This window comes from Bombyx mandarina, chromosome 01 (assembly GCF_030267445.1).
Source record: "Bombyx mandarina strain Sakado chromosome 01, ASM3026744v2".
NCBI classification, from domain to species: domain Eukaryota; kingdom Metazoa; phylum Arthropoda; class Insecta; order Lepidoptera; family Bombycidae; genus Bombyx; species Bombyx mandarina.
In genome coordinates, this window is record NC_143208.1 from 11,612,160 (window position 1) to 11,630,731 (window position 18,572).

The 18,572-nt window shown below is 35.4% G+C and overlaps 1 protein-coding gene across 1 annotated transcript in view; it reads right to left on the reverse strand.

Annotated features, from left to right (window-relative positions):
- LOC114246925 (peptide transporter family 1) overlaps positions 1-17,961 on the reverse strand; it is a 37,070-nt gene extending 19,109 nt beyond the window's left edge. Inside the window, exon 1 of the mRNA XM_028179678.2 lies at positions 17,762-17,961. Within this exon, the coding sequence (XP_028035479.2) occupies positions 17,762-17,791 (30 nt within the window). The 5' untranslated portion in view covers positions 17,792-17,961. The remainder of the gene's footprint in view (positions 1-17,761) is intronic.
- Between the last annotated feature and the right edge of the window lie 611 nt (positions 17,962-18,572).

Genomic DNA, 18,572 nt, shown 5'->3' on the forward strand with positions numbered 1-18,572 from the left:
AATTTTTTATTTTTTTATTGTTGCTTAGATGGATGGATGAGCTCACAGCCCAGCTGGTGTTAAGTGGTTACTGGAGCCCATAGACATCCACAACGTAAATGCGCCACCCATCTTGAGATATAAGTTCTAAGGTCTCAAGTAAGTTACAACGGCTGCCCCACCTTTAAAACCGAAACCCATTACTGCTTCATGGCAGAAATAGGCAGGGTGGTGTTACCCACCCGCGCGGACTCACAAGAGGTCCTACCACCAGTAATTACGCAAATTATAATTTTTCGGGTTTCATTTTTATTACACGATGTTATTCCTTCACCGTGGAAGTCAATCGTGAACATTTGTTGAGTACGTATTTCATTAGAAAAATTGGTACCCGCCTGAGATTCGAACATCGGTGCATCGCTCAACACGAAATTGCCGGACGTCTTATCCGTTAGGCCACGACGACTTCAAAATGACGATTTCATTGTGCTGCGAAATATATTAGTAGATTCATAGTTAAATTACAGCTAGCAATTGATTTATGAGCGCTGTCTAGCGGCAATAACAGCACTTTAAATATAACTAGTTTATATTAAGTAACACAAATAGATTGGTTATAAAAAACACAACAGATAGGTACAGTCTTTGCATCGACATCTACAAGCTTCGTTTACCATATTTCTTAGTGGATACGTCATTCTTCGTGTTATTTTAGTGTTACTTAATAGTCATAAAACAAAAAGCCATTTGAAGGTATTGGGTTAAACAAGTGATTGGAAAAACCACGCCCGTCTCAAGACAAACTTTTCCATGCGTTTCTCCATAATGTTTTAAGAAATACTAGATGATGACCGAGCTTAGCTCGGTTTTTTTTTGATAACGCCATCTTGTTGTGTCTTTAAAGCGGTTAGTTGTCCTCAATTAAGAAAAATAGTATTATTATTCACCAATAGATGTCGGGAAGAGTTGATTATTAAAAACACGAATAAAACAACATTTCCTGAAAATAAATCGTAGCTAGATCGATTTATCGCCCCCGAAATCCCCTGTATACTAAATTTTATGATAATCGTTGGAGCCGTTTCCGAGATTCAGATTATATTATATATATATACAAGAATTGCTCGTTTAAAGGTATAAGATTTGAGCTTGTCCACATACGGCTGAGGTGAATTATGTCGTACTTGAGCAATTGTTTGAGGAAGCGGAAGTTTTCCTTGAATGACACCACACAGGACCGCGGTATGCATTACCCACTATGCTTTCTTAGTTATTATGCAACGTACAATACTTGAATGCCGATTGGAATTGACAGTTGGCTTTATACATTACATTTTAAAAAGAGAATCGAAACACAATGGTCGAGTCTGGATGTAGATAGAGGGTTTGAGTGAGAACTTGGGGTTAAATTAGTTTTTTTTTTTTATGATTGAAGCATTACTGGTGGCCCGGAGGCCTTTCCAGTTTCACCAGGACAGGTGATAAATTAGTTCTAGAGAGCGTACAACACGAACGCTGTTTCGACACATTATATTTTTTTTATCAGCATTCAGTCATACTATTGGTTGAAAAGGATTTTTTAACCTTGGAAATGCTTATTGCATGTTTTAAGTGAACAAAACGTGTCCAATTTGATATGGAAGGAATTATATTTTTTTTAAATGTGTACATATTATATGTATAAGGTAATTAACCTTTTCATTATATCTTGCATTTAGACTGGATTGCATGAACCGTGGTCGAAAGTAGGTAATAAATACAGCTTGTCCTAACGTAATCACAGAACCATTCATTTTACTGCTAATTGAGTTATAAACCAGGACAGTCATTTTCCGTTCTGATTTCAAGATAATTTATTGTGTCATTTGAATATATCATTCGTCTATTAAATTTTGTCAGCATTAATCAGTCACTGGACTGTGAGCCTGACTTGGCCGATTTCCATGAGCGATGGCGATTGACTAAGAACCTAGCCACCGTTCCTAGACAACGTTTGTCCTTAATAACAAAATTACTGTTGTTTTACCTTAACAAACGTTACCAATGTTGTCAATACAAAACTTTGCCTAGAAAATGCCAGGCAGCAGTTTAATGCAAATATTTTGCCTCTCAAACTACGAAATAGATTTAAATTTACAATCAGAACCAGGTGAATGCTCAAGCTAAGTTTTATTTTTCAGTAAGATATATTAATTAATACAACATAAATAAACGACGAATTTGTTTATTTCGCAATAGATAATTTATTTTTGTACTTTCATAATAAAATACAGAGATGGATGTCCATTCGTGTTGGCGCTTGCCCAATATTTTAGAATTTAAGGCTCGCCAAGTTACGTACGGTGTTTATGCCTGTCCTTTTCTGCTTTTTTTTTTACGAAATTCTTGTTTATCTTAATAAGTTATGTTTCCCGTAGGTGGTTATCCGGTTACGTCACCATCTTAAATTGTGTAAATTTAATATCGTATGCATTTTGTATTTCTTCACACTAAGGAATGTTGAGTTTTTAGCTTATAAACATTTTTAAAATATATTTGTTCTCTGATAACTTCTTTCATATATTAACGAATACTATAGTCTGTTTTGTTTTAATAGGTTTGTGACGTATTTCTTTGAAAACTACATTAATTACACTAAATCATTCAAAACATGTTAAAGACTGACCAGACTTAACGGATTTTCCCTGTTGTAAATTAATCAAGGTTATTATACGAACTTCGGCTTAATAACGTCATTGAATCAACCCAGACAAAGGAAAATAATATTATCTGTATACAATAGGGATGTGCGATATCTGTATTTGATCGTATTTCTAAAATCATGATCGAATGTTCCATCCGATTTGTACATCAAATCGCATGTTATCGATCCGCGTTTCAGAAAATCGTTTATCGACAATCATTGTTTTCTTTATCTCTTATAGCTGACACCGACCTTCTACTAAACGATTTCGTATCTAAACATACTATCCTTATGTATACCAACATATCTATTTTGACTTCGATGCAAGAGATGGCTCGAACGAAAAGCAAAAAACATTTTGCACCACTTAAATCAGAAAGATACTTTAAAGTAAGAACGATTGAGAGCGGGTTTTGTTTCATGTTTTCAAACATATATATTAGAATTAGGTTCGTGTCTTTAAAACACAATCAGAATATCGTCGTTGTCAAACCAAAATCTACTATGTGCACTTTTTGTGATTTTTACTGTTTGATTTTTTCGTATAGTCCGCAGCCCTATCTACCGTATAAAAAAAACTGTTATGTTTATGTATGTTTAACATTTATCTATAGCTTTTATTTGATATAGTTCTAAAAATTCATCTTCATATAAAATTTTATACAAAAATGTTTTTACTTGTTAATTAATTCAAAATAGAGTTTTGCACATAGCAGATTTTTGTTTGACAGCGACGCTAAGCTCGATACACCGGTTTTTTGAGTTTCCGCTTCTATTTTAGCCACATCCGTGCTGATATGTCTTCCCAAATTTTAGTCTTGATTTCTATTTCACAAGTTGCTGTCGCCGTCTAGTATATTTCTAAGGATGCTGTGTGATTAAAAGACTTAAAGTAATTTTTATTCCATCACAATTATTGTATTAGTTGTGTGGTGGTATATACAATATGGGTCTGTCTGTGGGCTTCGCGAATCGCATATTATGAAGTACCTAACCAATTGAGTCGATCGATTTATTTTCTCATTATAGAAGGGGCTTATGAATTAATTTGTATATATAAAGAATAATCGACTTTAAAGTTCGTGAAGTTGTGCCGTAACTAATGCTACAATGCTTAAAATAATAAACCTAAAAGAAAATGAACAGTGCTCAACCAGGTTAACGACTTCTGTAAGAACACCGTTTATTTAAATTTTGTTTAGAACATGTTGATTAGAAATTTTTTCAAAACTGGATTTTAATGCCATATGTTTTGGATTGTAACCATATTGTTTTAAGATTTATGACTTTTCATGTAATGTTACGTTTAAAATTAAAAATACTGTGGTAGCGGCGAGACTTCTAAAACAGGTAATATAACATATTATCTGTTAAAAAACAGAGACACTACCAAAACTGAGATGATTCTTTTGAAATATCAGCATCAATTCAGCTCTCATCGACTACAATATGGTTCGATTTCGCAATTATCAAAGTGGCAGTTATCCTTGCTATCCAAATCATAATGTTAACGAAACAGGTCCAAAAAAAAAATGCGATTAGTAAATGTTTTTAAATTTATTTAGGTTTTATTGGGAGTTTTATTAATTCCGAAGACGGTGTCAAGGCGAACTGTTCTGCAAAATGAAGTGAAGGCAATTCAGACTGTATCTCGCTTTTTTAAATGTAAACAGATTACGTGTTTTAAATATAAGTGTTTTATCTGTTAGAGGCTTATCAAAATGTGTTCAACACAATTTAATTACTAGAAGATGGGCTTAAACATAATTTTTTAATTTACTGCTAAGATGACATCAAATCAAATCAAATCAAACAAAAATTATTCAACATAAATAAAAGTACATACTTGTTGAACGTCAAAAGAACTACCGCCAATTCACAAGAACTAGCCTCCGTCCTGAGAAGAATTGGCAAGAAACTCAGCGGGCATGTCTTTTTTTTTTTAATATGAAATTATATTTTTATTTATTTAATATTAGGTTTTTTTTTAAATATGAATTTTTTACAATGAGTATTATAACGTAACAATTACTACAATATTGAAATGCCCGGAGCGAGCAACTCATTCCCACTTTCTGCAATCTTCTAGATAATCATTGACTTTATAGTAAGCTTTATTGCACATATGTTTTTAATAGTTTTCTTAAACCTATGTATATGTAGGTTCTGAACATCTTGTGGGATTTTGTTGTACAGGCGCACAGACAAACACCCGAATGAATTTCGTATCTTATGTAACCTACTCATCGGCACAACAAGCTGGTGCTTGTTCCTAGTATTTCTATTATGTATGTCCGACTTTTTTTTTCTTTCAAATCAACACATCAACAACGTGAATGCCGCCATCTACATTGAGACATGAGGCCCAAGTCTTACTTTTATAGTACAACGTCAGGCTTGTCATTCAAATTGAAACGCCTTATTGTTTCACGACAGAAATAGGCAGTATGGTGGAATCTAACCTTGCGTGCTCACAAAACGCCCTACATCCATTAACGCTCAAATAACAATAAAAATAATTCGGGCTTGATTTTTATTACACATTGTTATTCCTTCGTGAACATATATTTAGTACGTATTTCATAAGAAAATTTTGTACCTTTCCTTGAACCGGGCTACTGGTTAGATAACTTTGGGACAGTCGAATCGTTCGATACGAATGCACTATGCGTTTTATCCTTTTGCGTCATCATCTATTTTTTAGTACTAGTGGTCCCGCAGTAGTCGAAATTCGACTATATTTAATTGAAATAGTAAGTTTTTACACTATTCTGATTCTATTTTCAAAGACTATTATACTTCTATAATCACAAATTTCGCCAAGACTACGACACTATAGAAAAATATTAATAAAGACCCACAATATCTATCCTATTCTCAATTGGACCACAGACGTCAAGAAGAAAAGTTTGACAATAAATAAATAGTGTGCATGCGTGTGTGTGTCGAATACGTGGTAGTGTGTGTAATATTTTTTTATTGATTTAGGCATAATAAAAAAATATTAACATTCTGCACGCCTTCTCATAGGTATTCTCTAAAAGTGTGCGAAATTTCATACTCCTCCGTCCGCGCAATTATCGTAAAAAGGGATACAAAGTTTTTCCTTCACGTATTAATATATAGATGCATCTAGTACTATAAAGGCGGTGAGGCAACATTTAAGTTACGGAAACGAAAAATACGGCAATCCCAAATTAAACGAAAAGCAAAGTTAATTTTTAACAAAAAAATCTTGTTTTGGGAAGCTTAATGCGGAGTTTACATTACGAAATTAGTGTCATGCATGTTGAGCTCAGTTTCACGAAAGTAGTTTCGATATATGCGAAAGTAATTTCGTAAAAAAATTTGTGTCGCGAAATCCACAGTATCGCAGTAACCATGGCGCCGTCAGCATCAAAGCTATATTTTGCTATTTTCAATGTAGCTAAAAAAATGCTTATATACCTATGAACTTAAAAAAAGGGCTATCAAGAAAAAAAAAAGTTGGTAGATTCGAGGATGGTCAACAAGAAGGCATTTAGGTGCAATGAATTTAGTCTCTGAATTAGCAGATGAAGATCCTGAGAGTAATAAAAACTATTTTCGAATGAGTGAAAACAATTTTGATTTTTACTGTAGGTGTTTCGGGTCCCAGAGACACCCTTGTCGCTGATATTCATTAATAAGATCTATTTTATTTTTTTATACTCCATCGTTGGTTTTCCATTTTCAACGCTTGAAGCGCGTCCGAACTAACAATACACACGTCCGCACAACGCAGGCCCTTTCGCGACATTAGTTTCACGTCGCGTCTACACTATGAAATTAGTTGCATGACACTCATTTCACCAAAAAATCGCGCAGGGCACGAAACTAATTTGCATGCATGAAATTAATGCATGCATTACGAAAGTATTAAATTACACGTGAAACTGTTGGTAAAACTAATGTCACGAAATTAGTTTCATGCCACTAATTTCGTAACGTAAATTCGCCTTTACCTAAAGAAAAGAAAGTTGTTAGCTCGCCACCACAGAGTCATTCGCATTACATTATGACCTCAATTGGGTTTAATAGCAAAGCAATATACGGTCCAAGGTCGAATGGGAGGATCCACGCGAAATCTCCAAAACATGTTTGAAAAAAAAGAGACATCACTGTCTTGCTTAGATTACTGTAGGCACACTGGTAAGTATACTTTTGGCAATTATGTGTACACGGTATATTTTACAATCACGAATTTTGATTGCTATAGCGTGACTTGAACAGCACTGTGCCCAGAAATGAGTTCCTTAGTATTACAATATTTTCGAAAACCATCAATAAAATTTCCACATGATTGATTTCATTTTTATCTTCTGAATACAAGGTCTCTATCAGTAGATATCGTGGATAGCTACAGTTGTCAACGGCAAAGAAAATCCGTTGCTTGCCGTACCTATAATACTTGAGACAATCCAGATGACTTCTTATCTTCACTCACACAAAAGATAACGGATTAAGATAACTTATTTTACTGTATCCATATTTAGTGAGCACACGAACGTAAAAACGAAAGACGATAGAACGTAACGTATGTAATATAGCATTCGTAAATCTAGAGCCCGTTTATTAGCTTTAGTGTATTTAAATTTTGAATCAATAGAGATAACTTCCGGAAATGAATACAAATAACTTTTATTTATAACTAAATTTTTATTTGAGGGCTCTTTCTTCAAAAAAGAAAAACATTTAGAATAACTAATGTTTTCGATCAAAAGAATATAATTTAAGTACGTTTTTCTTATAAATTAAGCTCTTACAGTACTTACGACATACTAAAGTTGAATTAAAATAATTGAGTATTGAAAAATATTTCTTCTTTTACGTTTATAATATCGAAAATTAATGTATGGACTTGGTTTTTCCGTATAAAAGTTCAGAATTAAAAGTTGCTAATTTTCGTTATAAAATAATTTATAAAAAATAGTTCTCAAGTAAATTCTTTATAGTGCAACAATATTCCGACAGTTTACTGAGAACACTCAAAAATTATATTTAATGTTACTGTGATATAACCTCGTGTATCTAATAAGTAATAAAGAAAAATACAGTGTCGATTCGATTGATTAAGCTCTACGGATTTCATTAGAGTTCTTAGTTATGTACATTATGTTGTCAACTGTAAATTATTATAAAATGATTTGAGATATACTGGTGGTAGGACCTCTTGTGAGTCCGCGCGGGTAGGTACCACCACCCTGCCTTTTTCTGTCGCGAAGCAGTAATGCGTTTCGGTTTGAACGGTGGGGCAGCCGTTGTAACTATACTTGAACCTTAGAACTTATATCTCAAGGTGGGTGGCGCATTTACGTCGTAGATGTCTATGGGCTCCAGTAGCCATTTAACACCAGGTGGGCTGTGAGCTCGTCCACCCATCTGAGCAATAAAAAAAAATTATTTTTAACCGACTTCAAAAATAAAGGAGGTTCTCAATTCGACTGTTTTTTTTTTGTTTATTTAGATTAGTTACAGAGTTACTAAGAAGCGCGATGCCGTTTAGTTTACAAATACCAAGCGGTGAATTTTATGACAGTAAAATTGTACAAAGCGACAGACAGCCACGGGCCTTGCAAAGAGAGAGCTGTGTTCATTGTCACATTCACTTTCGACGAACCACTGATGCAACGAGACCGAGACGTTACGTTTTCTTATATTATTGTACATAATTCCGCAAACGAGATGCCGTAGGCTTTCGGTGGTATCCTATAACTATTATATAATTATTAATTACCGTAGTTTACCGCCGTACTTTATCTTTAATAGATAAAGAGGCGTACGGCTCCCCTGAGGTGGTCACCGATGCTCAAGAATGTCAGCAGTGCCACAGTGGAACCATATTTCTTCTTGTATTTCAATCTATATACATATTACGTATATATAAATGAATCCCTATTTTTTTTATTTCCCTTGTAGGCAGACGAGCATACGACCCACCTGATGTTGAGTGGTTACCGTCGCCCATGGACCTCATCAATGCCAGCGGCAGAGCCAGGCCGCTGCCTACCGAATTCCCTATTTCCTATCCCCATTTCCCTTGGTCACGGCATCGCGCGTAAATGGCTCGACCGATTTCGATAATAATTTTTCCGTTGTGCTTGTTAATGTAAGAAGGTTTTTATGAAAAAAAGAAAAAAAATGCGCGGAAAATTAGAAAATTTAAGAATATTATATATTTTCCAACGATTTTCTAACGTACCTAACCTTATGACATTTGACATAACATTGACAGAATGCATTCTGCAAATATCGTCAAAGAGGATGTAAAAAAATTTAATTTCGTTTAAAACAAATGCTTCGGTCGAAGTTATATAATATAATTACATTATATGATATTAAATATTGCCAGTATCTTCGGAACCTTGCCTAAAGGGACTCCTTTTAATAATATATTTTAGTTATTAAATTATTATTCTTATTATTTATTAATATTATTTTAATATTATTAATTTAGTATTTAATTAATTTATTTTCTTATTATTAACGTAGCACATGTAATGTAATGTAATGTAATATTATTATTACCAAAGGTAGGTATTATTATTTAATTTGTATGTATTGTATGAAAATATTAAATAAGTTATATAATACGAGGATGTAAAAAAACTGATATTTCACAGTTCACGGCCAATCGTTGCTATTGGACTAATTAATGCTTTGTGCCAATATTACACAAGGCATGTAAGTTTAAAAATGTACGAGCGGTCAAGTCAAATTGACGCCATTGGTACCGCCACCAAAGCCATTACATTCATTGGTTTCCGGAAAGGGGGCAGATTCTAAACATTTATTACTCATGTCTAGCAATACAATAAATGCTTTCAAATGACGTCATTTGGAGCAATAAAGTTACCTATTCCAGAAAATTTTATACCAACTTTCAATGTGAGTATTTTGAAAAACAATCAACTTTTACCAACACATGTCGGTTGCAAGCTACGTTGGCAGGTTTCACTTGAAATTATCTATTGGAATAGCGTAAAAGACGCTTGTAATTCTATGAATTTCCAGAAGCAACCAGAAGTGAGGGTATTTGAAAAGGTTGGCAGAGAAATGGCAGTGCTGACAAAGTACTTTGAGAGCCATGTGGTAGAGCCTAGTACTAAAAACAATTTGCTATACAATATCCTATATTACATCAGTTTCTCAGATTCAGATTTGTATAAAAGAAAATTCAATAAAATTAATAATAAATTTTAGTCCCCGAAGCGAAGCTAGTCTTTTGTTAGTTTCACATATTTTGATTCATCTGTTGCATCTACAGCGTCCGTGGTCTCGAGAGTAAGCGCTGTAGCCTCTTATGGCCTGTGGCATAGGGCTTGTGATTAAATATATTAATGAATGATTTTAACGTAGTTCGGTTCTTCAGGTATATATTATATACAGTTTATTCTAAATAATTAAACAATAATGATTTATGTACTTTAAGCTACAACGACATCGTGCAATGAACGTCACACACATCAGTAAAATGTTTTAATTTCACTAATAATTTTTGTGATAAGGCAATTTATCAGAGGTCAGGGTTTGATACCACCATTCTGCTTGTTACTGAGAATGAGAAGAAATATCAAGATGACCTATGGTATTAACGTTCCAACTTGAGACCATGTGCCCCAGGAACTGATTAATATAATGCGACACGTGAACTTATCGGCAAAGCCTGTCTAATAAATAAAAAAGATAAGTTATTACTTATTTTTTGTTTAAACATGAACATTCATAATTTTATTATTATGACGTTTCTATAGGAACAATATCTACCACATCGACTGTTGTATTAAATCACACGATTTATTGTAAACACATCACATATCACATTATACGATAACCTGCTTAGAGTCTAATTTCCATTTACTTAAAATTTATTAATTCAACACAAGGATATCGTGTAAAATTTATTGATAGAACATTATACTGACGGCGATAATAAACGCAATTGATTCACAATTGCGCAGCAAAATGTATTAATGTTGGATTTTATTGATATTCGTCTGCTAGTCCGATTGGATATTATGTATTTTCATTGATATTTCATAACGAAAGTTAAAAAAATTCCGAACTAAATACAGTGCATTCGAAGCAGCCGCCCGCGCGCCCCCGCTCTTGTTTTATTGTACTGCAATGCATGCAGGCTTTAGTAAAAGAAAAACTGGAACTTGCGTTTCAAAGAATTACGTATGTATATTTTTATATGATTTTACAATGAAGCCTGAACCTATTTAAGGTTGCCAACCGGAAGCATTACCTTCATCTCGCATTCAATCTTCAGAAAAATTAAGAACATATCGACGCTTGAAAGGCAAAAGTGACTAAGCGACAATTTGTAAACTTTACAGTAGACTAATTTAAAGTTGAAATACCTGAAAACAATATTTATTTTAACAAATCTAGCTGTAGTAGAATCTAGCTAGTAGCTGTAGGATTGAAATGATTTGAATAGACCTAGAAATATATTTTTTTTGCGCATCGAATATGGTTATTGCCTATCGTTTATGTAGTTATTGTCGCTTAGTCACGTTTGCCTTTCAAGCGTCGAATTATGTATCTATTTACAAAAAAATTCTAAAAATAAATTTAAATGCAGGGAAATGTATTTTTTTACATTTTTTTATGTTTACCGCGTCTAACATTTCGAACAATTTCATCAATATTCGTTTTGGGTTTCATTGGGTATATACATATATTATGTATATAATACGTAAAAATTTTAAATTATTAGTCCGAAATTTTTGCCATTGGCACGTTTATATGATAGCTTCGGCCACGACTAATCTGACTTTTTTTTTCTTTTTTCTAGCGTGCGTGGACTAGTTCACAGCCCACCTGGTGTTAAATGGTTACTGGAGTCCATAGACATCTATAACGTAAGTACGCCACCCACCTAGAGATATAAGTTTTACAACGACTGCCCCACTCGTCAAGCCGAAACGCATTACTGCTTCACGGCGGAAATAGGCAGGCTAGGTGGTACCTACCCGTGCAGACTCACAAGAGGTCCTACCACACCGTTGATCATAATATTATGTATACGTACACTGTACATGAACATAAAAGATCAACGAAATCAACACCTTTACCTAATCAAATACGATTCGTTGAAAATGTTGTGTCATTATTACTCCATTTGTCATTAAGAATTGTAGATAATTAGTGTGTAGACAGACAAACGATGTAGCAATCTACGTGATGGTAGGCGATTATCATATCTAATTGTCGACGCCTTGAGTGCAAATCTCGAATGCAATAACATTTTTCCAATACTAAGAATTTCCTAAAAGTAGCTCCCATTTTTTTTTTCATTGCCCTTGTAGGCAGACGAGCATACGGCCCACCTGATGGTGTGTGGTTACCGTCGCCCATGGACTTGAGCAATGCCAGGGGCTGAGCTAAGCCGCTGCCTACCGCTTAATACTCTCCATAAGCCTCGTTTGAAGAAGGACATGTCATAGCGCTCGGGAAACACCGTGGAGGAGAGCTCATTCCATAGCCGGATGGTACGTGGCAAAAAATACCTCTGGAAACGCACCGTGGATGACCGCAGTGGTTCCAGGTAGTATGGATGAACTCTACTCCGGTAGCGGGCGGTGCGATGGTAAAAACGAGATGCCGGTATCAATTCGAATAATTCCTCAGAGCACTTCTTTGAAGCAGAAGATGATTTTTACTCTTTTTTTTTTTTTTTTATTGCCTTTGTAGGCAGACGAGCATACGGCCCACCTGATGGTGAGTGGTCACCGTCGCTCATGGACGTCAGCAATGCCAGGGGCAGAGCCAAGCCGCTGCTCGTTGTTTTGATAATTGGGGAATGTCTAGACGTTACTTGGATGTCTGCGCTCGACATCTCAAGCGAGGCATTGCTGAAAGTGCTTGAGCAAACAATAAGCAATGTGACTACGCCTTAGAAGCATCGACAATTATTGGTTTTGTATTCCACGTCACCCTTTGCCTCAAAACTGATCCAGATTTTAAAACGCAATAATCTTATTTCTCACTAAGATTTGCAACGAGACTTACTTCAGAATTAAAACCAAGTTCAGAAAATCAGGGTTATAACTTACATACCCCGAGCCCCGAGCTAATAAGCCATGTTTTTCAATATTTTTCTCGTTCATTGTGCTTATTGATTGTTCAAACAATCTAACACGGAACTCAATTTCTATACAAGATTCATTTACTTCACTGTCTTTGAATTATTTATTAGACACTGGCATGTGTTCCAGGATTTGCCCAAGATAGTGACGTCACTCGATACGAGTATAAGGGGCTCCTAGCTATTACGTCACGGTCGGACGGCGCTCGACGCTGTCTCTCAAATCTAACAGTTTTGTCGGCTGTTGCGGTTTGAAGGTTGTTTACTAACTTCACGATGCTCGGATACGTGAAGCCATTCCTGAGGCATCACAGCGAAGGTTATCGTGGAATGATTGTGACTAGAGTTTTAATGACGTCGACACCTTCCAATCGATCTTGAGAATAAAATGATGGTTTTTATTGCTGTAAATACGAATCATAGACTACAAATTCAAATAATACTCAACTATTGCCTACTATACGTTAATTTTTCATGATTTTTTAACTGTATAAGAAAACTTTGCTGCCCACCTTGTGTGTAAAATGGTTGCCAGCACTCATAGATAACATTATCATTACAACATGCATGCCTCGATTTACCTTCAGATATGTAGTCGAAGTTTGATTTGCATCGTATAATTTACCGGCTGTCACGGCCTACAAGCCGTTACGTAAGACTATTTCGCGGCACAAATAGCCAAGATACATTGTTAGTAAATTATGTATACGTAAGTATGAGTGAATAAACTTCTCGAACTACTCCGGGATTCCTTCGGCTCACGAAGACAAAACAACACGATGATACAATGCAAATTATAATATTTCACGAAGCGGGTATATATTTTATATCAGAGACGAATCTCGCCCGGTCATCCGACCTCAATTTATGATTCCCTGTGTTATAGGTACCAAAGACTGACAAACATACTTTTTTTTGTAATGGCGGGGATCATGGCCTCCTAGATTCCTTCGGTCGCGCATGCGCGTGACGGAATTACATGTTTCGCCACAATACTTACTTATAGATACATATATAGGTATAGTTAATAAACACCCAGACAAAGAGCTAACAGTCGTGTTCTTCACCCAATATTTGTCCGAAGTGGGAATCGAAACCACGACCCTTGGGGCAACAGTCAGGGCCGCTAACCACTGCACCACCAGACACAATTCAAATTATCTTTCAAGTATCATAGATAACCACATGATAAACTAGATTGTACCACAAAACCGAACATGTACAAAAACTATTTCTCAATCGATGTATATACGTATTATAAGTCAAAGCCTATAACCCTAAAGCCTAATCCTAAATAAAGCCTATATATAAATATAATATAAAAAATATAAATAAATCTCACAAAGGATGATTACAAAAATTACCTATTGTTTTTATTTAATTTCAACCGTGTACTTAGGTATCTAAATAGATAAACTCTTAGTTTTAGATGGTTTATTGTCAATGTTAATCCGCCAGCTTCTCAGTTTATTTGGAAAAAAAACTTTTAGATTTAAACAAAAATGGTATATTACATTACAGTAAAATACATAAATATTTTAAAATTGTCCATAAAAAATATTTCCTGAAAAGATTCGCAATCGTTACTTAACTTAAAATTAAAAATCGCATTTTTTTTTATTGATTAATTCTAGAGAGTTTTTATTACGTCGTAGTATACATTAATTATTTGTCATGAGCCAACAATCTATCTATTTAATTACTAAAATAATTAAATTTACACTGAAGATTACTTTGACATCGCAGTGTAAAGTGTACTTTTTATAATTTTAAGAATGAATATTAATTACTATTATTATTATAACACTTTAAAAAACTATTATATTTTTTAAACATTTTATTCTATACCTGTTTCCTTGTAATGTTTTCTTCGTTCTGTTATTAGTATGACAAGTATTTATGTTAAATTACTTATATTAAATAGCGTTTTATGTACCAAATTTCGGTAGGTTACAAATTCGCATTTTTATAATTCGGCCCCCCCGAGAAATTATTTTTTTTTTGGTCAGGAGGAAATCGCCGGACTTCCGCCCTCCACTGGGGACGGCGGGCGGAGCATGTCGGAGTCAAACCGACTAAAACCTCCTGTCGCTCAACAACCAACGTCCAAACCTCACATGAGACAGAACTCATGAAAAGGCAAAGGGGGGAAAGTGAAGTGCTTAGTGCGGAGCACATCTCTCCCGTCACCCTCCCCCTCGGGACGCCGGACCGGCGGTCGTCGGCGCCACGACCACCAGCCCTCTCGGTCGGCAGGCTATCCGGAGCCCGCCTAGATGGCGCCGGTTAGAGTGAGCTATCCTACGGAATACCCCGCTGGGTCAGAACCAGCGTGGGTCGAGGATAGCCGGCCTTCCATCACCCGGATGCTCTTGCGTAAAACGCGTGCAGAGCAGCTTGCACGACGTCTTCTTAGGTCCCCCTCGCCGGTCCCCAGACCGACATATGAGGGGGACCCGAAACACTTAGAGGGCCAGGGCTTGGGCGAGATCCGCCTCCCTGGATCCCCCCTCGACGGCGGCGGGCTTGCACGTCTCTAACGCGCCCCGCCGCCTCCTTCTGCAAGACGGTGCACTCGCAGAAGTCGAGCATCGCCTTCCACGACTCGTCGTCGCCGAGCATCGATGCCACAACACTCGGCAACGACAAGTCGTTTCCTATTTTTGCGACGAGGACACGGCGCCACCCCTCCCATGCGGGGCAGGCGACGAGCGTATGCTCTGCCGTGTCCAAGTCGCAATCACAATGGTGGCACTCTGCCGTCGGCTCGGCTCTGATCCGGTGCAGGAACTCACCGAAGCAACCATGCCCAGTGAGAACCTGCGTGAGCCGGAAAGTGAGGCGTCCTCTGTCACGATTCACCCAGTCGACAAGGACTGGGCGAATCGCCTCGACGGTCCTACGACCAGCCGAAGGATCGGCCAGCCGCCTGGACCATGATTCCAGCACGGACCGCCGAGATTGGGCCCTCCGCGCTCTGACCACACTGGGGCTGGGACGCGCCACGCCCCGGTCACCCGAGAGATTAAGATTCTAATATATTAGGTATGTCAGTTATTGATAAGCAGTTAATTAACCATTTTATTTACATTTTAACATTGAATAATTTCTTTTTAATTATTATACGTTTATTGCTTAGTGTGCTAAATAAATATTTTCTTAAAATTGTAAATTAAAAAACCACTTCAAATTTTACTTGTCCGCTTGATCTCGACTTGCCCAAAACGTAATTTTTTATTGACCAGACATTAAATGAACCTTAATATTTTATTAGTGTAAATACCGAAATGCATATCAAATTCGTCAATCTAAAATTTTATTTAATAGTATTTTAATGTTCATTACTGTAAGAGAAATCCGTAATAAAATCTGTCTAAGATAATTATGGAAGTGTTTTAAATAGGAAGATAAAAAGAGATAAAAATATCTAGTCTATGATTAGTTTATTTGAGTTAGTAAAGTTTATTCGCCATATAATATACATAATACCTATATATTCGGCATATAAATGCACATCAGATTTTCATTTTAAAAATAATAATAGTAGCATGGAGGTTAATGTGACGGCAAGATTTTAATTAATTACGAGATTGATTTAATAAGGAAATTAAACAACACACCATTTGCACGTAGACAGTATGTATAATTAGTTTCTTCATACAAATAATACATTTTGTTTGAAGCTATTGCATGAGCAGATCTTTGATATGATTAGCTAAGCTGTGTCTATCAAAATATTGCGTAAATGTGCATTTATGGGCATTGTCAAGATACGCAGTATGATGTTTTAAATGGATCGGAGATTTTAAACAAAAAAGTTATGTTGTCAAAAGAAACGGTTCGTGTAAATACGACACAGTATTTACCGAATATAAAAACTGTAATGAATTGTTAAAACTGTAAGAACTGGAAAACAAAAAGTTTTCTCCGTGTTGCTTTGAAATTATTATTGAAATTAATAATGATGTTTACTTTAAATTGCATCAACTTAACCTTGGTATAAATCACAATAGCCTTTTATTTGTTTAATTCGTCAACCAAATATGAATTTACAGCGTTAAAAAAGGTTTATATTTTAACCCATTTGTAAACAGTTCTCCATTCTTTTTGAGATCATATGCAGCTATTGTTGTAAAAGTAAATTTAGCATCAGTAATAAATTTATTTAAAGCATACACTCAGTATATAGCAATAATAAAATGCAATTTGGAAAAGGACAGAGAGAGCTCGTGAATATTGCACAAAGTTGACCTGATTGGTTACTGTTGAATAATTGATCCTACGGAAAGCACGTTCGTATATTTGTATAATTATTTAAACTTTTAAAGGTTGACTCATAAATTCAAACTTAAAGTATAGATTGATTCGCACGGTTGATTTTTTTTTTAATTTCGCTTTACGCATCGTAAACCTGTGGAATAAGACTAAAGTGGACTTTCAAAACTATTATTTTGAATTATTGCACCTCGATATTAAGAACACCAACATTTATTCCAATTAAGAAATTAATGAAGTGAAATTGTAGCCTGGTAAAATTATAAACTAGATTTTTTACATCAGAATACTTTTAATCCGATAGGTTGAAGTCTCTATTGTGTTATTATAATTAAGAATGAGAAATGCTAATGTAAAAACTCAAAACCACGTTATTATCATTAGAAACCATAAATTTCCGAGCATCGTTTCGAAGAATAATTAAATACTTAATTAGTTGGACAGCAATCGAAATTCAACCTCATTCTGCACCTAAGAATAAAATGCCACTAAAAATTCACCCAAAGTAAATACATAAATATTTAATTTTGTACATGCTAATCGAATGTTGCTTAGCACAATCTTAAAATAATTATTACATTATGTACTATGAACAATATGTTATATACCAATTCGCAGCATTGATGAACGGCACGCAAACATTATCTACATAAATGTTAATTAAATAAAAATGGTACCTAGCACTAAAACGTAAAACAATAAGCACCAACCTCCGTTTTTGCTTCCATCGAATGCTCCATTGTTGAACGAGGGCGCTATAATTCGTTTCGGGAAAAATTAAAAAAAGTATTCCTTTAAATATAAATCTCGTAATATTATTATCATAATGTGCGCGTGCGTTCATACGCGCGTTTGCCGTGTTCAAGCGCGCGCTACTGGTTACTTACTATTCTTTAGAATGTGACTGACTGACTTGAAGCGCTCGGCAAAACATGCCCTAAGCATCAGATCCAATGTGCGGTGTGCCAATACCTGTCATTGACGTTATTGCTTTCCAAAAGACCTGAAGGTGAAATTTTTCTGTTCGTTGGATAAAATATTGTCGAGGTATCAATTGTTTTTTTTTTTAATATCCAAATATAATATAAATATGTTGTACAAATATTTATTACTGTGGCAATACGGTACTGTCTAATTTAGCACTCTCGTTAAGATGATAAGAACTAATTATTGGGTATGACGTCGAAAAGTACTCGAACTAGAAAATATTAAAATAATTATTCCACAAACACAATCGGGTCACACTGCGGGCGTCATAGTTTTTAAAAGTTTAATCATGTTTGTATTTAAATACTGTGTTCGTCAGTGACTTAAACTAGTCCGAGATGGTTTTTACAAAAATTTGAAATACTCTGTGATTGTCTTCTTCAATTTATGCTTTTTAACGGTTTATCTTCAGCGGCACTCGTATCAAATGTTTCTTTTTTATTGCCATAATGGGTAGACGAGCTCACGCACGGCGCACATAGTTTTAAGTGGTCACCGGAGCCCGGCTATTAACAACGTAAATACTAAAACCAT